Source organism: Somniosus microcephalus, chromosome 6, assembly GCF_052327205.1.
Source record: "Somniosus microcephalus isolate GS21.2 chromosome 6, FLI_Smic_1.0, whole genome shotgun sequence".
NCBI lineage: Eukaryota > Metazoa > Chordata > Chondrichthyes > Squaliformes > Somniosidae > Somniosus > Somniosus microcephalus.
In genome coordinates this window covers 2,314,586-2,329,497 of record NC_140992.1, presented here as the reverse complement: position 1 = coordinate 2,329,497, position 14,912 = coordinate 2,314,586, and the positions used below count along the sequence as shown (strand labels likewise).

Here is a 14,912-nt window from a genome sequence, read left to right as displayed (position 1 = left end):
ACCACACGGACTGTGAACACCATCACCACACGGACTGTAGGTACACCATCTCCACATGGACTGTGGGAGCACCATCACCACACGGACTGTAGGTACACCATCACCACACGGACTGTGAACACCATCACCGCACGGGCTGTGAACACCATCACCACACGGACTGTAGGTACACCATCACCACACGGACTGTGAGCACCATCACCACACGGACTGCAGCTGTTCTAGATGAAAGCCCACCACCACCTTCTCAAGGGCAACTAGAGATGGGCAATAAATGCCGGCCTTGACAGCAACACCCACATCCCAAGAACCAATTATTAAAAAGTCTTTCACGATCTTCATCACAATTTGCCATAGCTCCTAGTTAGGCGTCAACAGCAGATTTCGATACTCTTCTCTCAGTTCAGGGCTTTTTTACAGAGGCTGGTGTTGGGAGCGGAGAGAGCGGCGGTATAGTAAGTGCTTAAACTCACTTTCGTGGGCTTTTTTACAGAGACTTACCAATCTCACAGACCGGCGGCGGTGTTCCGGAGCCATGTCACGATTCAAAAAGTGACGCTGGCAAGAGGAAGCAGCTGATTGGGTGAGTACGGCCAGGTGAGTATTTATACTACTCTATAGTTTGACAGTTAAGATTAATAGTTTATAACATTTAGAAGGCCTTTATTTTTGTGTTTATAGTTTCTAAGGTCTCTGTTGTGTATCGGGGAGTGCTAGCAACCAAGGGCCCTTGAGTATATCATTTAATTTTAGTGTAATTAGTGGTATTGATTTGATTTCAATTAATTTAAATTAATTAAAGGTTAAGTCATGGCAGGACAGCTCAGCCCCGTGGCATGCTCCTCCTGCGCGATGTGGGAAATCAGGGACACTTCCTGTGTCCCTGACGACCATGTGTGCGGGAAGTGTATCCAGCTGCAGCTACTGACAGACCGCATTGCGGCGCTGGAGCTGCGAATGGATACATACTGGAGCATTTGCGATGCTGAGGACATCGTGGATAGCACGTTTAGGGAGTTGGTCACACCACAGGTAAAGGCTGCACAGGCAGGAAGGGAATGGGTGACCACCAGGCAGAGTGGTAGGCGCAGGCAGGTAGTTCAGGGGTCCCCTGTGGCCATCCCCCTCTCAAACAGATATACCAATTTGGATATTGGTGAGGGAGATGGCTTATCGGGGGAAGACAGCAACAGCCAACTTCCTGGCACCATGGGTGGTTCTGCTGCACAGGACGGGAGGAAAAACAGTGGGAGAGCTATAGTGATAGGGGATTCTATTTTAAGGGGAATAGATAGGCGTTTCTGCGGTCGCAAATGAGACTCCAGGATGGTATGTTGCCTCCCTGGTGCAAGGGTCAAAGATGTCTCGGGGCGGCTGCAGGGCATTCTGGAGGGGGAGGGTGAACAACCAGTTGTCGTGGTGCATATAGGTACCAACGATATAGGTAAAAATCGGGATGAGGTCCTAAAAGCTAAATATAGGGAGTTAGGAGGTAAATTAAAAAATAGGACCTCAAAGGTAGTAATTTCAGGATTGCTACCAGTGCCATGTGCTAGTCAGAGTAGAAATAGAAGGATATTTCAGATGAATACGTGGCTAGAGGAATGGTGCAAGGGGGAGGGATTCAAATTCCTGGGACATTGGAACCGGTTCTGGGGGAGGTGGGACCAGTAGAAAATGGACGGTTTGCACCTGGGCAGGACCAGGACCGATGTCCTAGGGGGAGTTTGCTAGTGCTGTTGGAGAGGGTTTAAACTAAAATGGCAGGGGGTTGGGAACCTGTGCAGGGAGACAGAGGAAAGGGAAGCAAGGATGGAAACAAAACACAGGAAGGAGAAAAGCAAAAGTGGAAGGCAGAGAAATCAAGGGTGTAAATCAAACAGGGCTACAGCAAATAATAATTCTAAGAGTGTTAAAAAAACAGCCTGAAGGCTTTGTGTCTTAATGCGAGGAGCATTCGTAATAAGGTGGATGAATTAGCTGCGTAAATAGATGTAAACGGATATGATGTAATTGGAATTATGGAGACATGGCTCCAGGGTGACCAAGGCTGGGAATTCAACATCCAGGGGTATTCAATATTCAGGAAGGACAGGCAGAAAGGCAAAGGAGGTGGGGTGGCATTGCTGGTTAAAGAGGAGATTAACACAATAGTAAGTAAGGATATTAGCTCTGATGATCTGGAATCTGTATGGGTAGAGCTGAGAAATACCAAGGGGCAGAAAACGTTAGTGGGGGTTATATAGACCCCCAAACAGTAATGCTGAGCTTGGGGATGGCATTAAACGGGAAATTAGAGAAGCGTGCAATAAGGGCACAGCAGTTATCATGGGTGACTTTAATCTACATATAGATTGGGCTAACCAAATTAGTAACAATACTGTGGAGGAGGAATTCCTAGAGTGTATACGGGATGGTTTCCTGGACCAATATGTCGAGGAACCAACTAGAGATCAGGCCATCTTAGATTGGGTATTATGTAATGAGAAAGGATTAATTAGCAATGTTGTTGCATGAGGCCCCTTGAGGGGGAGCGATCATAATATGATAGAATTCTTCACTAAGATGGAGAGTGAAGTAGTTGACTCAGACACTAGGGTCCTGAATTTAAATAAAGGAAACTACGATGGTATGAGGCACGAGTTGGTTAGGATAGATTGGGGAACGTTACTTAAAGGGTTGACGGTGGATAGGCAATGGCAAACATTTAAAGATCGCATGGATGAACTACAGAATTTGTTCATCCCTGTTTGGCATAAAAATAAAACAAAAAAGGTGACTCAACTGTGGCTAACAAGGGAAATTAGCAATAGCATAAGATCCAAGGAGAGGACATATAAATTGGCCAGAAAAAGCAGCAAAACTGAGGATTGGGAGCAGTTTAAGATTCAGCAAAGGAGGACAAAGGGATTAATTAAGAGGGGTAAAATAGCATATGAGAGTAAGATTGCGGGGAACAAAAAAACTGACTGTAAAAGCTTCTATAGATATGTGAAGAGAAAAAGATTGGTGAAGTCAAGTGTAGGTCCCTTGCAGTCAGAGTCAGGGGAATTTATAATGGGGCACAAAGAAATGGCAGACCAATTAAATACATACTTTGGTTCTGTCTTCACAAAGGAGGACACAAATAACCTTCCAGAGAATACGGGGAACATAGGGTCTAATGAGAGGGAGGAATTGAATGAAATCAGTATTTGTAGGGAAATGGTGTTAGGGAAATTGGCGGGATTGAAGGCCGATAATCTGCATCCTAGGGTACTTAAGGAAGTGGCCCTAGAAATAGTAGATGCATTGCTGGTCATCTTCCAAAATTCTATAGATTCTGGATTGGAGGGTAGCTAATGTAACCCCACTATTTAAAAAAGGTGGTAGAGAGAAAACGGGGAATTATAGACCGGTACACCTGACATCGGTAGTGGGGAAAATGCTAGAGTCCATTATAAAAGTTGTAATAGCAGAGCACTTGGACAAAGTCAACATGGATTCACTAAAGGTAAATCATGCTTGACTAATCTATTGGAATTTTTTGAGGATATAACAGGTAGAATAGATAAGGGAGAACCAGTGGATGTGGTGTATTTGGACTTTCAGAAGGCTTTCGATAAGGTCCTGCATAAGAGATTAGCGTGCAAAGTTAAGGCACATGGGATTGGGGGCAAGGTACTGACTTGGATAGAGAACTGGTTGGCAGACAGGAAGCAAAGAGTTGGAATAAACAGCTCTTTTTCCGAGTGGCAGGCAGTGACTAGTGGGGTACCACAGGGATCGGTGCTAGGACCCCAGCTGTTCACAATATATATTAATGACCAAGACGAGGGAACTAGATGTAATATCTCCAATTTTGCAGACGACACAAAGCTGGGTGGGCGTGTGTGCTGTGAGGAGGATGCCGAGAAACTCCAGTATGATTTGGACAGGTTGGGTGATTGGGCAGATGCATGGCAGATGCAGTATAATGTGGATAAATGCGAGGTTATGCACTTTGCTGGCTAAAACCGGAAGACAGATTATTATCTGAACAGCAATAGATTGGGAGAAGGGGAAGTGCAACGAGACCTGGGTGTCCTTGTGCACCAGTTGCTGAAGATAAGCATGCAGGTGCAGCAGGCGGTTAAGAAGGCAAATGGTATGTTGGCCTTCATAGCGAGAGGATTCGAGTACAGGAGCAAGGATGTCTTGCTGCAGTTGTACAGGGCCTTGGTGAGACCACACCTTGAGTATTGTGTGCAGTTTTGCTTGCGTTATCTGAGGAAGGATGTTCTTGCCATGGAAGGAGTGCAGCGAAGATTCACCAGGCTGATACCTGGGATGGCAGGAATGACGTATGAAGAGAGATTGAGTCGATTAGGCTTATATTTGCTGGAGTTTAGAAGAATGAGAGGGGATCGCATTGAAACTTATAAAATTCTAACAGGACTGGACAAACTAGATGCAGGAAGGATGTTCCCGATGGCGGGGGAGTCCAGAACCAGTGGTCACAGTCTAAGGATAAGGGGTAAGCCATTTAGAACTGAGATGAGGAGGAATTTCTTCACCCAGAGAGTGGTGAACCTGTGGAATTGTCTACCACACAATGCAGTTGAGGCCAATTCATTAAATATATTCAAGAAGGAGTTAGATATATTTCTTAAGGCTAAAGGGATCAAGGGATATGGGGAGAAAGCAGGGAATGGCCTCCTTCTGTGCTGACTGATTCTATGATTCAAAAATGGAGTGAAGCCAGGGCATTTCAGCAGCCTGGCAATGGTGCTGTTCTCCAGCAATATAAACAGACAAACAGTTAAACCTCTCCCTGGAATCACGGGACGCCTGCCAAACCTAGAAAAAACATTCACAACACTGAAGTTGTAGCATTTGGAATGATGTGAGCTGAACAATGACTCGCATCTGACAGCAATGTTCCCCAATGTACAGGCAGAGCGCTGCAATCTGTGCGGACTCATCAACTCAACACAGCGCTGCCAGAGCAAAATGTTCACTTTGTCCCAACAGAACAAATTGTACAATATAAACACAAGGATGTTCTGAGAAGCTCTCACTCCCACCGCTTCCATCACACTTTGCTAAGACTGTGGGCTAGATTTTCAACTTGCGGACCGATATACAACTCGCGTTACAGATCGATCACTCGTTATGTAAAACTGCTCGATATTCCTCTCCATCGATCTGAAGCGATGCTAATTTTACACATAGGCGGTAAGTTGAAAATCTATCCCTATAACTAGCTCACACTACGCGGCACAGCGCTGGCTACCAAAGAATGTAGCTCACAAGTAATTATCTCGGGACCAGGTAAAGCGAAACTTCAGCCGTTGGGTCTTGCGTTTGATTCTAGCCCCCGCTAAGGAGAAAGTCTCCCATCCCTGCTCACCTACACCTGAGAACAGCGCATAACGTAATGCTGCTTTGAAGCTGTTCTTATCATTTGGATTTCAGGAGCATGTGTCTGTTGTTAAACCTATTTTCTGCTTTTCAATATCTTGTGGGATCACACCTGAGGTTTTAATGGATAAAACAACTGTACTCCCCGCATCCAAATGGGTCACTGGACTCCCCGGATCCAAATCTTGTCATGGCACTCCCGGGATCCTGCAGTCCCAGTTCCAAATCTGTCCCTGATGTTGGCCTTTATTACAAGAGGATTTGAGTATTAGAGTAAAGATATCTTACTGCAATTATATAGGGCCCTGGTGAGACCACACCTGGAGTATTGTGGACAGTTTTGGTCTCCTTACCTAAGGAAGGATATACTTGCCATAGAGGGAGTGCAACAAAGGTCCACCAGACTGGTTCCTGGGATGAGGGGGGATTGTCCTATGGGGAGAGATTGAGTAGACTAGGCCTATAATCTCTAGAGGGAAAAATTGGGTTGCTTTGCACCTCCCGTTAGCACCCTAAGAGGGCGCTAACGGGGCGCAAAGCAACTAGCGCCCGAGCGCCGCACCGCCCACACCTCCCGCGAAATTCAGCGGGAGGTTAGCAGCAGCAGTAACCGGTAGTGTCCCGCGGTGCTGCGCCACCACCGATGACGTCATCACCATGTGCAGTGCCCCAGCCGCGATCTTTGGGAGCGCCCCCTGACTTACCGCCGGACGCTATGTCGGATGGGGTCAGGGGGGCCTACCTGCGGCCGGGGAGGCACAATTTAAAGGCAAGGTGCGGGGCGGCCATTTTTGTTGCTGGTAGCCTGCCAGCACCTGCCTCCTGAACTCCCCCACCCCGCAGAGTGCCAGCTGAGCTCCAAGAGTCTGGCACTTCTCTTGAGTGCCGGGCTCTTTTGCCAGCACTCCCGATCCCCGGGAGCCCAGCTGGGCCCTGGGTCGCGCTGCGCCAGGCCCCTCCTCTTTAAGAAGGGGAGGAAGGCATGCAATACCATGGCGATATTGACTCGCTGCGCCCCAAGAGGGATACGGGGCGCTTCCAGTAGCACCCCGCTTCCCTCTTGGGGCGCAACCACTCAATTTCCGGCGCGGGAGCGCTAATTTTTCCGGGGCACTAAAAGTAGCGCCCCAGCGAAGTTAGTGCCCCAAAGGGGGGCGCGACTCAATTTTTAGCCCCAAGAGTTTAGAAGAATGAGAGGTGATCACATTGAAACATACAAAATTCTTACAGGGCCTGACGGGGTAGATGCAGGGAGGATGTTTCCCCTGGCTGGGGAGTCTAGAACCAGGGGGTCACAGTCTCAGGATAAGGGGTCGGCCATTTAGGACTGAGATGAGGAGAAATTTCTTCACTCAGAGGGTGGTGAATCTTTGGAATTCTCTACCCCAGAGGGCTGTGGAGGCTCAGTCGTTGAGTATATTCAAGACAGAGAGCGATAGATTTTTGAATATTAAGGGAATCAAGGGATATGGGGATAGGGCAGGAAATGGAGATGAGGTAGAAGATCAGCCATGATCTCATTGAACAGCGGAGCAGGCTCGAGGGGCCAAATGGCCGATTCCTGCTACTATTTCTTATGTTCTTGTGTTTTGTTCTTATGCGCTCTCGGATTCAAATCAAAAGAAAATAAAAGCAAATTGGAACTAAATGGGAAATATTAAGTGAGGTGTCAAATCGAAGGCTGATGTGAGAATGGGCAGGTAACAGCATTTTGGGATTTATAAATAGGGACATACAGTACAAGAGTAAAGAAGTAAATTTGTATCAAACCCTGGTTAGGCCACAGTTAGAGGCTGTGTAGTTTATAGAAAGGACATTGTAGCCACAGAGAGCGGACTGTGTAGATTCTTCAGGATAATGCCAGGGATGGGGAACTAGAGTTATGAGGAGAGACTTGAGATACTTGGACTCTTCCCACTGGAGAAGAGATAAGAGGACAGTTAATAGAGGTTTTAAAAATTATGAAGGATTTTGAGAAGGTGAATAGGGGAGTCAGGGACAAGGGGGGTCATTGATTTTAAATCGTCACAAAGATAGCGAGGAGAGAGGTGAGGAGAAATCTCTTCTCCTAATTTATTATTTGGGGAGGATCGGGTAATCCCTCCATTCACTTTCATTACCGAAGTAATCGTCAGATGGCGGGTTCTCCATGTCGAACAACATCCTTTTCGTCAAACGCTCAAGCTCATCCTCTGGTCTCACAGCAGCGGGAACTGGAGCGGGAATCGGAGCCTGAACCGGAGCAGGAACCGGAGCAGTAATGGGAGCAGGAGCTGGAGACTGGTAGACATTCTGAAAAAAAGGAAAAGTTTTTATGATTATGAATTCAGCTTCGAACGCAATGACTAAATCCAAAATCACATTATTGCATTCTCATCTCGGAGTCTCTCCGGGGATCCTTGATATTACAAAGTATTTACAGCACAGAAACAGGCCATTCGGCCCAACTGCTCCGTGCTGGTGTTTATGCTGTACCTGAGCCTCCTCTCACCCCTCTCCATCTCACCCCATCACCATATCCTCCTATTCCCTTCTCCCTCATGTGTTTATCTAGGTTCCCCTTAAATGTATCTACACTATTCACCTCAACCACTCCCTGTGGGAGCAAGTTCCACATTCTCACCACTCTCTGGGTAAAGAAGTTTCTCCTGAATTCCCCATTGGATTTATTAATGACGATCCTGTCCGCAAAAACACAAAAGGAAAAGCGGCCCAACCATGGCTAACAAAATAAATTAAGGATAGTATTAGATCCAAAGAGGAGTCATATAAAGTTGCCAGAAAAAGTAGCAAGCCTGAGGATTGGGAGCAGTTTAGAGTTCAGCAAAAAAGGACCAAGAGATTGATTAAGAGGGGAAAAATAGAGTATGAGAGTAAACTTGCAAGGAACATAAAAGCAGACTGTAAAAGCTTCTACAGGTATGTAAAAAGAAAAAGATTAGTGAAGACAAATGTAGGTCCCTTACAGTCAGAAACAGGAGAATTTATAATGGGGAACAAGGAAATGGCAGAGCAATTAAACAAATACTTTGGTTCTGTCTTCATGGAAGAGGACACAAGTAACTTCCCAGAAATGGAACCAAGTGTCTCGTGAGAAGAAGGAATGAAAGGAAATTAGTATTAGTAAAAAAATAGTGCTGGAGAAATTAATGGGACTGAAAGCTGGTAAATCCCCAGGGCTGATAATCTGCATCCCAGAGTACTAAAAGAGGTAGCCATGGAAACAGTGGATGCATTGGTTGTCATCTTCCAATATTCTATAGATTACTGAACAGTTCCTGCAGATTGGAGGGTGGCAAATGTAACCCCACTATTTAAAAAAGGAGGGAGAGAGAAAACAGGGAACTACAGACCGGTTAGCCTAACATCAGTAGTAGGGAAAATGCTAGAGTCTATTATAAAGGATGTGATAACATGACATTAGAAAATATCACCGGGATTAGACAAAGTCAACATGGATTTATGAAAGGGAAATCGTGTTTGACAACCCGAATAGAGTTTTTTGAGGATGTAACTGGTAGAATAGAAAAGGGAAAACCAGTGAATGTGGTGTATTTGGATTGTCAGAAGGCCTTTGATAAAGTCCCACATAAGAGGTTAGTGTGCAAAACTAAAGCACATGGGATTGGAGGCAATATACTGGCATGGATTGAAAATTGGTTAACAGACAGGAAACAGAGAGTAGGAATAAATGGGTCTTTTTCGGGGTGGCAGGCGGTGACTAGTGGGGTACCTCAGGGATCAGTGCTTGGGCCCCAGCTATTCACAATATATATCAAACTAGGTGGGATTGTGAGTTGTGAGGCGGATGCAAAGAGGCTTCAAAGCGATTTAGACAAGTTGAGCGAGTGGGCAAATACATGGCAGATGCAGTATAACGTGGATAAATGTGAAGTTATCCACTTTGGTGGGAAAAACAGAAAGGCAGAGTATTATTTAAATGGTGATAGATTGGGAAATGTTGATGTACAAAGGGACCTGGGTGTCCTTGTACACCAGTCACTGAAAGAAAACATGCAGGTGCAGCAAGCAGTTAGAAAGGCAAATGGCACGTTGCTTTCATTGCAAGAGGATTTGAGTACAGGAGCAAGGATGTCTTACTACAGTTATACAGGGCCTTGGTGAGACCACACCTGGAGTATTGTGTGCAGTTTTGGTCTCCTTACCCAAGAAAGGATATACTTGCCATAGAGGGAGTGCAACGAAGGTTCACCAGACTGATTCCTGGGATGGCAGGACTGTCATATGAGGAGAGATTGAGTTGACTAGGCCTGTATTCACTAGAGTTTAGAAGAATGAGAGGGGATCTCGTGGAAACATATAAAATTCTGACAGGGCTAGACAGACTGGATGCAGGGAGGATTTTTCCCCTGGCTGGAGGGTCTAGAACGAGGGGTCACAGTCTCAGGATACGGGGTAGGACATTTAGGACTGAGATGAGGAGAAATTTCTTCACTGAGAGGGTGGTGAACCTGTGGAATTCTCTACCACAGACAGTTGTGGAGTCCAAGTCACTGAATATATTTAAGAAGGAGATAGATAGATTTCTAGACACAAAAGGCATCGAGGGGTGTGGGGAGAGAGCGGGAATATGGTATTGAGATAGAGGATCAGCCATGATCACAATGGCCCATAATTTCCGATAGGAGGCTTCCTGCGTGCGGATGCCTCTTATCGGAAAAAAATCTACGAACTGACCTGAGGGCTCCCGAGGTCTGGACGCTTCCGCTCCTGGGCCTCCCCACAGTCGGAATGCGCAGGGCCCAGGTATCCCAGGGGCGCAGGCGGTTCGCAAGCGTCCCTGGGATCACGTGGGCCAGGCCAGCCAATAGAAGGGAATCCCCCTTCATACTTTTGACCGATAGACCCGTCAAATATATGAATGGAGATCACCCCAAAAACACAGTAAAACATTAAATAAATTTAAAAAACCATCACGTTTTTAAAATGAGTTAAAATTATATTAAATTAAATAGTTTAAACAAAAATTTAATTCTTTGAAAAAATAATTAAAGTTTTTTACGGGGCTAAAAATAAACTTACCTTTAAAAGTATTTTTAAATTATAGGAACTCTCCCCCCGCAGAGGCCCTTCTCCAGGGCAGGCGTCCGATCTGTCAAGAGGATTCTTGACAGATCGGAAATGCCGGTTTTCAGTGCATGCGCTTCGCATACCTGAAACCGGCACTTACGATGTCCCTATGGGTGTGTACACAGCTCGTACCCACCCGTAGGCATCGGAAAATATGGGCCATTGAATGGCAGAGCAGGCTCAAAGGGCCGAATGGCCTACTCCTGCTCCTATTTTTCTATGTTTCTATGTTTATTATATTTATGGTCCCTAGTTCTGGTCTCGCCTGCAAGTGAAAACATCTTCTCTACGTCTACCCTATCGAACCATTTCATAATCTTAAAGACCTCCATCAGGTCACCCCTCAGTCTTCTCTTTTTTTAGAGAAAAGAGCCCCAGCCTTTTCAGCCTTTTCTGACATGTATCATTATAGTAAATCTTTTTTGCATCCTCTCCAGTGTCTCCATATCATTTTTATAATATGGAGACCAGAACTGTTCACAGTATTCCAAGTGTGGTCTAACCAAGGTTCGATACAAGTTTAACATAACTTCACTGATTTTCAATTCTATCCCTCTAGAAATGAGCCCCAGTGCTTTGTTTGCTTTTTTTATGGCCTTGTTTACTTGCGTCGATACTTTTAGTGATTTGTGTATCTGTAGCCTCTGTTCCTACATAAGAACATAAGAAATAGGAGGAGTCGGCCATTTGGCCCTTCGAGCCTGCTCCGCCATTCAACAAGATCATGGCTGATCTTTTACCTCATCTCCACCTTCCTGCACTATCCCTATACCCCTTGATTCCTTTCGTTCCCAAAAATTTATCGACCTCTGTCTTGAATATACTCAACGACTGAGTCTCCACAGCCCTCTGGGGTAGAGAATTCCAAAGATTCACCACCCTCTGAGTGAAGAAATTTCTCCTCATCTCAGTCCTAAATGGCCGACCCCTTATTCTGAGACTGTGACCCCAGCCAGGGGAAACATTTTTTCAGCATTAACCCTGTCAAGCCCCTTAAGAATTTTATATGCTTCAATGAGATCACCTCTCATTCTTCTAAACTCTAGGGAATATAGGCCTAGTCTACTCAGTCTACTTCCTCTACCCTATTTAGACACTTATTATCTAAGGCCTCCTTATTCTTCCTACCAAAATGTCCCACCTCACACTTATCTATATTGAAGTTCATTTGCCAATTAGGCGCGGGTCGGGGACCCGCCTCCTGGGAAGATGGCACGAGGCGGGTTGGGGGCAGAATGCTTACCCGCTCCCAGATTCTACCATTTTCCCGGCAGACCCGCCTCCAAACCCGCCTCCCCAGGGCTGGTAAAATCGCCCCCCAAGTGTGGTCTAACCAAGGTTCGATACAGGTTTAGCATAACTTCCCTCCTTTTCAATTCTATCCCTCTAGAAATAAACCCTAGTGCTTGGTTTGCATTTTTAATGGCCTTGCTAACCTGTGTCGCAACTTTTAGTATTTTGTGTTTTTGTACTCCCAGATCCCTTTGTTCCTTTACCCCACCCAGACTCGCACCCTCCAAGTAATGTGACCTCCCTATTCTTCCTACCAAAATGTAATACCTCACATTTATCTGTGTTGAACTTCATTTGCCAATTATTTGCCCATTCTGCAAGTTTATTAATGCCCTCCTGTAATTTGTTGCAGTCCTCCTCAGTATTGACTATCCCCCCCAATTTGGTATCATCCGCAAATTTAGAAATTGTGTTTCTGATTCCAAAGTCTAAATCGTTAATATAAATTGTGAACAGCAGTGGTCCCAGCACTGATCCTTGTGGAACACCACTACCCACCTTCTGCCACTGTGAATAGCTACCCTTTACTCCCACTCTCTGCTTTCTGTCCTGAAGCCAGCTAGCTATCCATTCTGCTACTTTTCCCTTGACTTCGCATTCTCTGACCTTATTCATTAGTCTATTATGACTTTATCGAAGGCCTTTTGAAAAGCTAGATAAATTACATCTACTGCATTACCCTGGTCCCAGCACCGATCCTTGTGGAACACCACTTCCCACCATCTGCTGGTCTGAGTCACCCCTACTCTCTGGTTTCTGTTTTGTAGCCAGTTTGCTGTCCATTCTGCTACTTGTCTCCTGACTCCACATGCTCTGACCTTATTCAGGCGTCTACTATACGGTACCTTATCGAAGGCCTTTTAGAAATCCAAATATATTATGTCTACTACATTACCCTTATCTACCCTTTCTGTTACTTCTTCAAAGAATTCAATAAGGTTGGTCAAGCATGACTTTCCCTTTTGGAAATGATGCTGACTATTATGTATTTTCAGTTTCTAAATGTTTTTCTATTACATCTTTGAGTAAAGATTCCATTACCTTTCCTAACACCAACGTTAAGCTAAAACGATAGCAAAATACTGCGGATGTGGAAATCCAAAATAACAACAGAAAATGCTGGAAAAACTCAGCAGGCCAGGCAACATCCGTGGAGAGAAAATAGAGTCAACGTTTTGAGTCAAACCCTTTGTCAAGACTGGAAAGGCACAGGAAATGAAATAGACTGAGAGGCCAGGCTGGGAGAGAACAAATGAGAAGTGAAGAGACATTAAGAGGTATTCAAAACGAGACGAGATGGTGATAGGACTAGTGGAGACAAAAGACGGCTCTAGATTAGGTGTGAAATGCGCTGGCAGAATGGGAGACAGCTGCCATGTGGGAGAGAAGAAAAGGGGGGAGGGCCAAAACAAAGGTGTGGATAAAAAACATAAGTAAAAATGAAATGGGGGCCGAGGTTATGATCTGAAATTGTTGAACTTGATATTGAGTCCGGAAGGCTGTAAAGTGCCTAATCGGAAGATGAGGTGCTGTTCCTCGAGCTTACGCTGAGCTTCCGTGGAACAATGCAAGAGGCCGAGGATGGTGAGGTCTGAGTGGGAATGGAGCAGTGAACTAAAATGACAGGCGACCGGAAGCTCGGGGTCAACCTTACAGACTGAACGGAGGTGTTCCGCAAAGCGGTCACCCAATCTGCGTTTGGTCTCCCCAATGTAGAGGAGACCACATCGTGAGTAGCGAATACAGTATACTAGATTGCAAGAAGTACAAGTAAATCGCTGTTTCACCTGGAAGGGGTGTTTGGGGCCCTGGACAATGGGAAGGAGGTATAAGGGCAGGTGTAGCATCTCCTGCGTTTGCACGGGAAGGTGCCAGGCGAAGGGGAAGGGGTGCTGGGGTGATAGAGGAGTGGACTAGGGTGTCTCGGAGGGAGCGGTCCCTGCGGAATGCTGAAAGGGGAGGGGAGGGGAAGATGCGTTTGGTGGTGGGATCACTTTGGAGGTGGCGGAAATGGCGGAGGATGATCCGTTGAATGTGGAGGCTGGTGGGGTGAAAGGTGAGGACAAGGGGAACCCTATCGTGGTTCCGGGAGGGAGGGGCAGGGGTGAGGGCAGAAGTGCGGGAGATAGAACTGACATGGTCGAGGGCCGTGTCAATCACGGTAGAGGGGAATCCTCGGTTGAGGAAAAAGGAAGACATGTCGGAAGCACTGGTATGGAAGGTGGCATCGTTGGAGCAGATGCGGCGGAGACGAAGAAACTGGGAGAATGGAATAGAGTCCTTACAGGAGGCGGGGTGGGAGGAAGTGTAGTCCAGGTAGCTGTGGGAGTCAGTGGGCTTGTAGGGAATGTTGGTCAATAACCTATCCCCAGAGATGGAGACAGAGAAGTCGAGGAAGGGAAGGGAAGAGTCAGAGATGGACCATGTGAAGGTGAGGGAAGGGTGGAAACTGGAGGCAAAGTGAATGAAATTGTCTAGTTCAGGGCGAGAGCAGGAAACGGCACCGATACAGTCATCAATGTACCGGAAAAAGAGGTGAGGGAGGGGACCCGAGTAGGACTGGAACAAAGAGTGTTCCACATATCCCACGAAAAGGCAGGCATAGCTAGGACCCATGCAGGTTCCCATAGCAACACCTTTGATTTGGAGGAAATGAGTGGAGTTAAAGGAGAAGTTGTTCAATGTGAGAACAAGTTCAGCCAGGCAGAGGAGGGTCGTGGTGGATGGGGACTGGTCGGGCCTCTGTTCAAGGAAGAAGCGGAGCGTCCTCAGGCCATCCAGGTGGGGGATGGAGGTGTAGAGGGATTGTACGTCCATAGTGAAAAGGAGGCAGTTGGGGCCAGGAGACTGGAAATTGTTAAAGTGGCGGAGGGCGTCGGAAGAGTCGCGGATGGAGGTGGGAAGAGACTGGACAAGGGGAGAAAAGATAGAGTCGAGATAGGAAGAGATAAGTTCAGTGGGGCAAGAACAGGCTGAAACGATGGGTCTACCAGAGCAGTCCTGTTTGTGGATCTTGGGAAGGAGGTGGAAGCGGGCTGTGCGGGGTTGGGGAACTATGAGGTTGGTGGCCGCAGGGGGGAAGATCCCCAGAGGAGATGAGGTCAGTGACAGTCTTGGAAATGGTGGTTTGATGTTTGGTAGTGGGG

General features: G+C 46.4%; 1 protein-coding gene across 2 annotated transcripts in view; it reads right to left on the bottom strand.

The window, feature by feature from the left end:
* Positions 1–14,912, bottom strand: part of LOC147115369 (lipoma-preferred partner homolog) — a 377,893-nt gene that overhangs the window by 59,987 nt on the left and 302,994 nt on the right. For both annotated transcript variants that reach the window (XM_085989630.1, XM_085989631.1), the window contains exon 5: positions 7,503–7,674. In XM_085989630.1, coding sequence (XP_085845756.1) covers positions 7,503–7,674 — 172 coding nt within the window. The remainder of the gene's footprint in view (positions 1–7,502; positions 7,675–14,912) is intronic.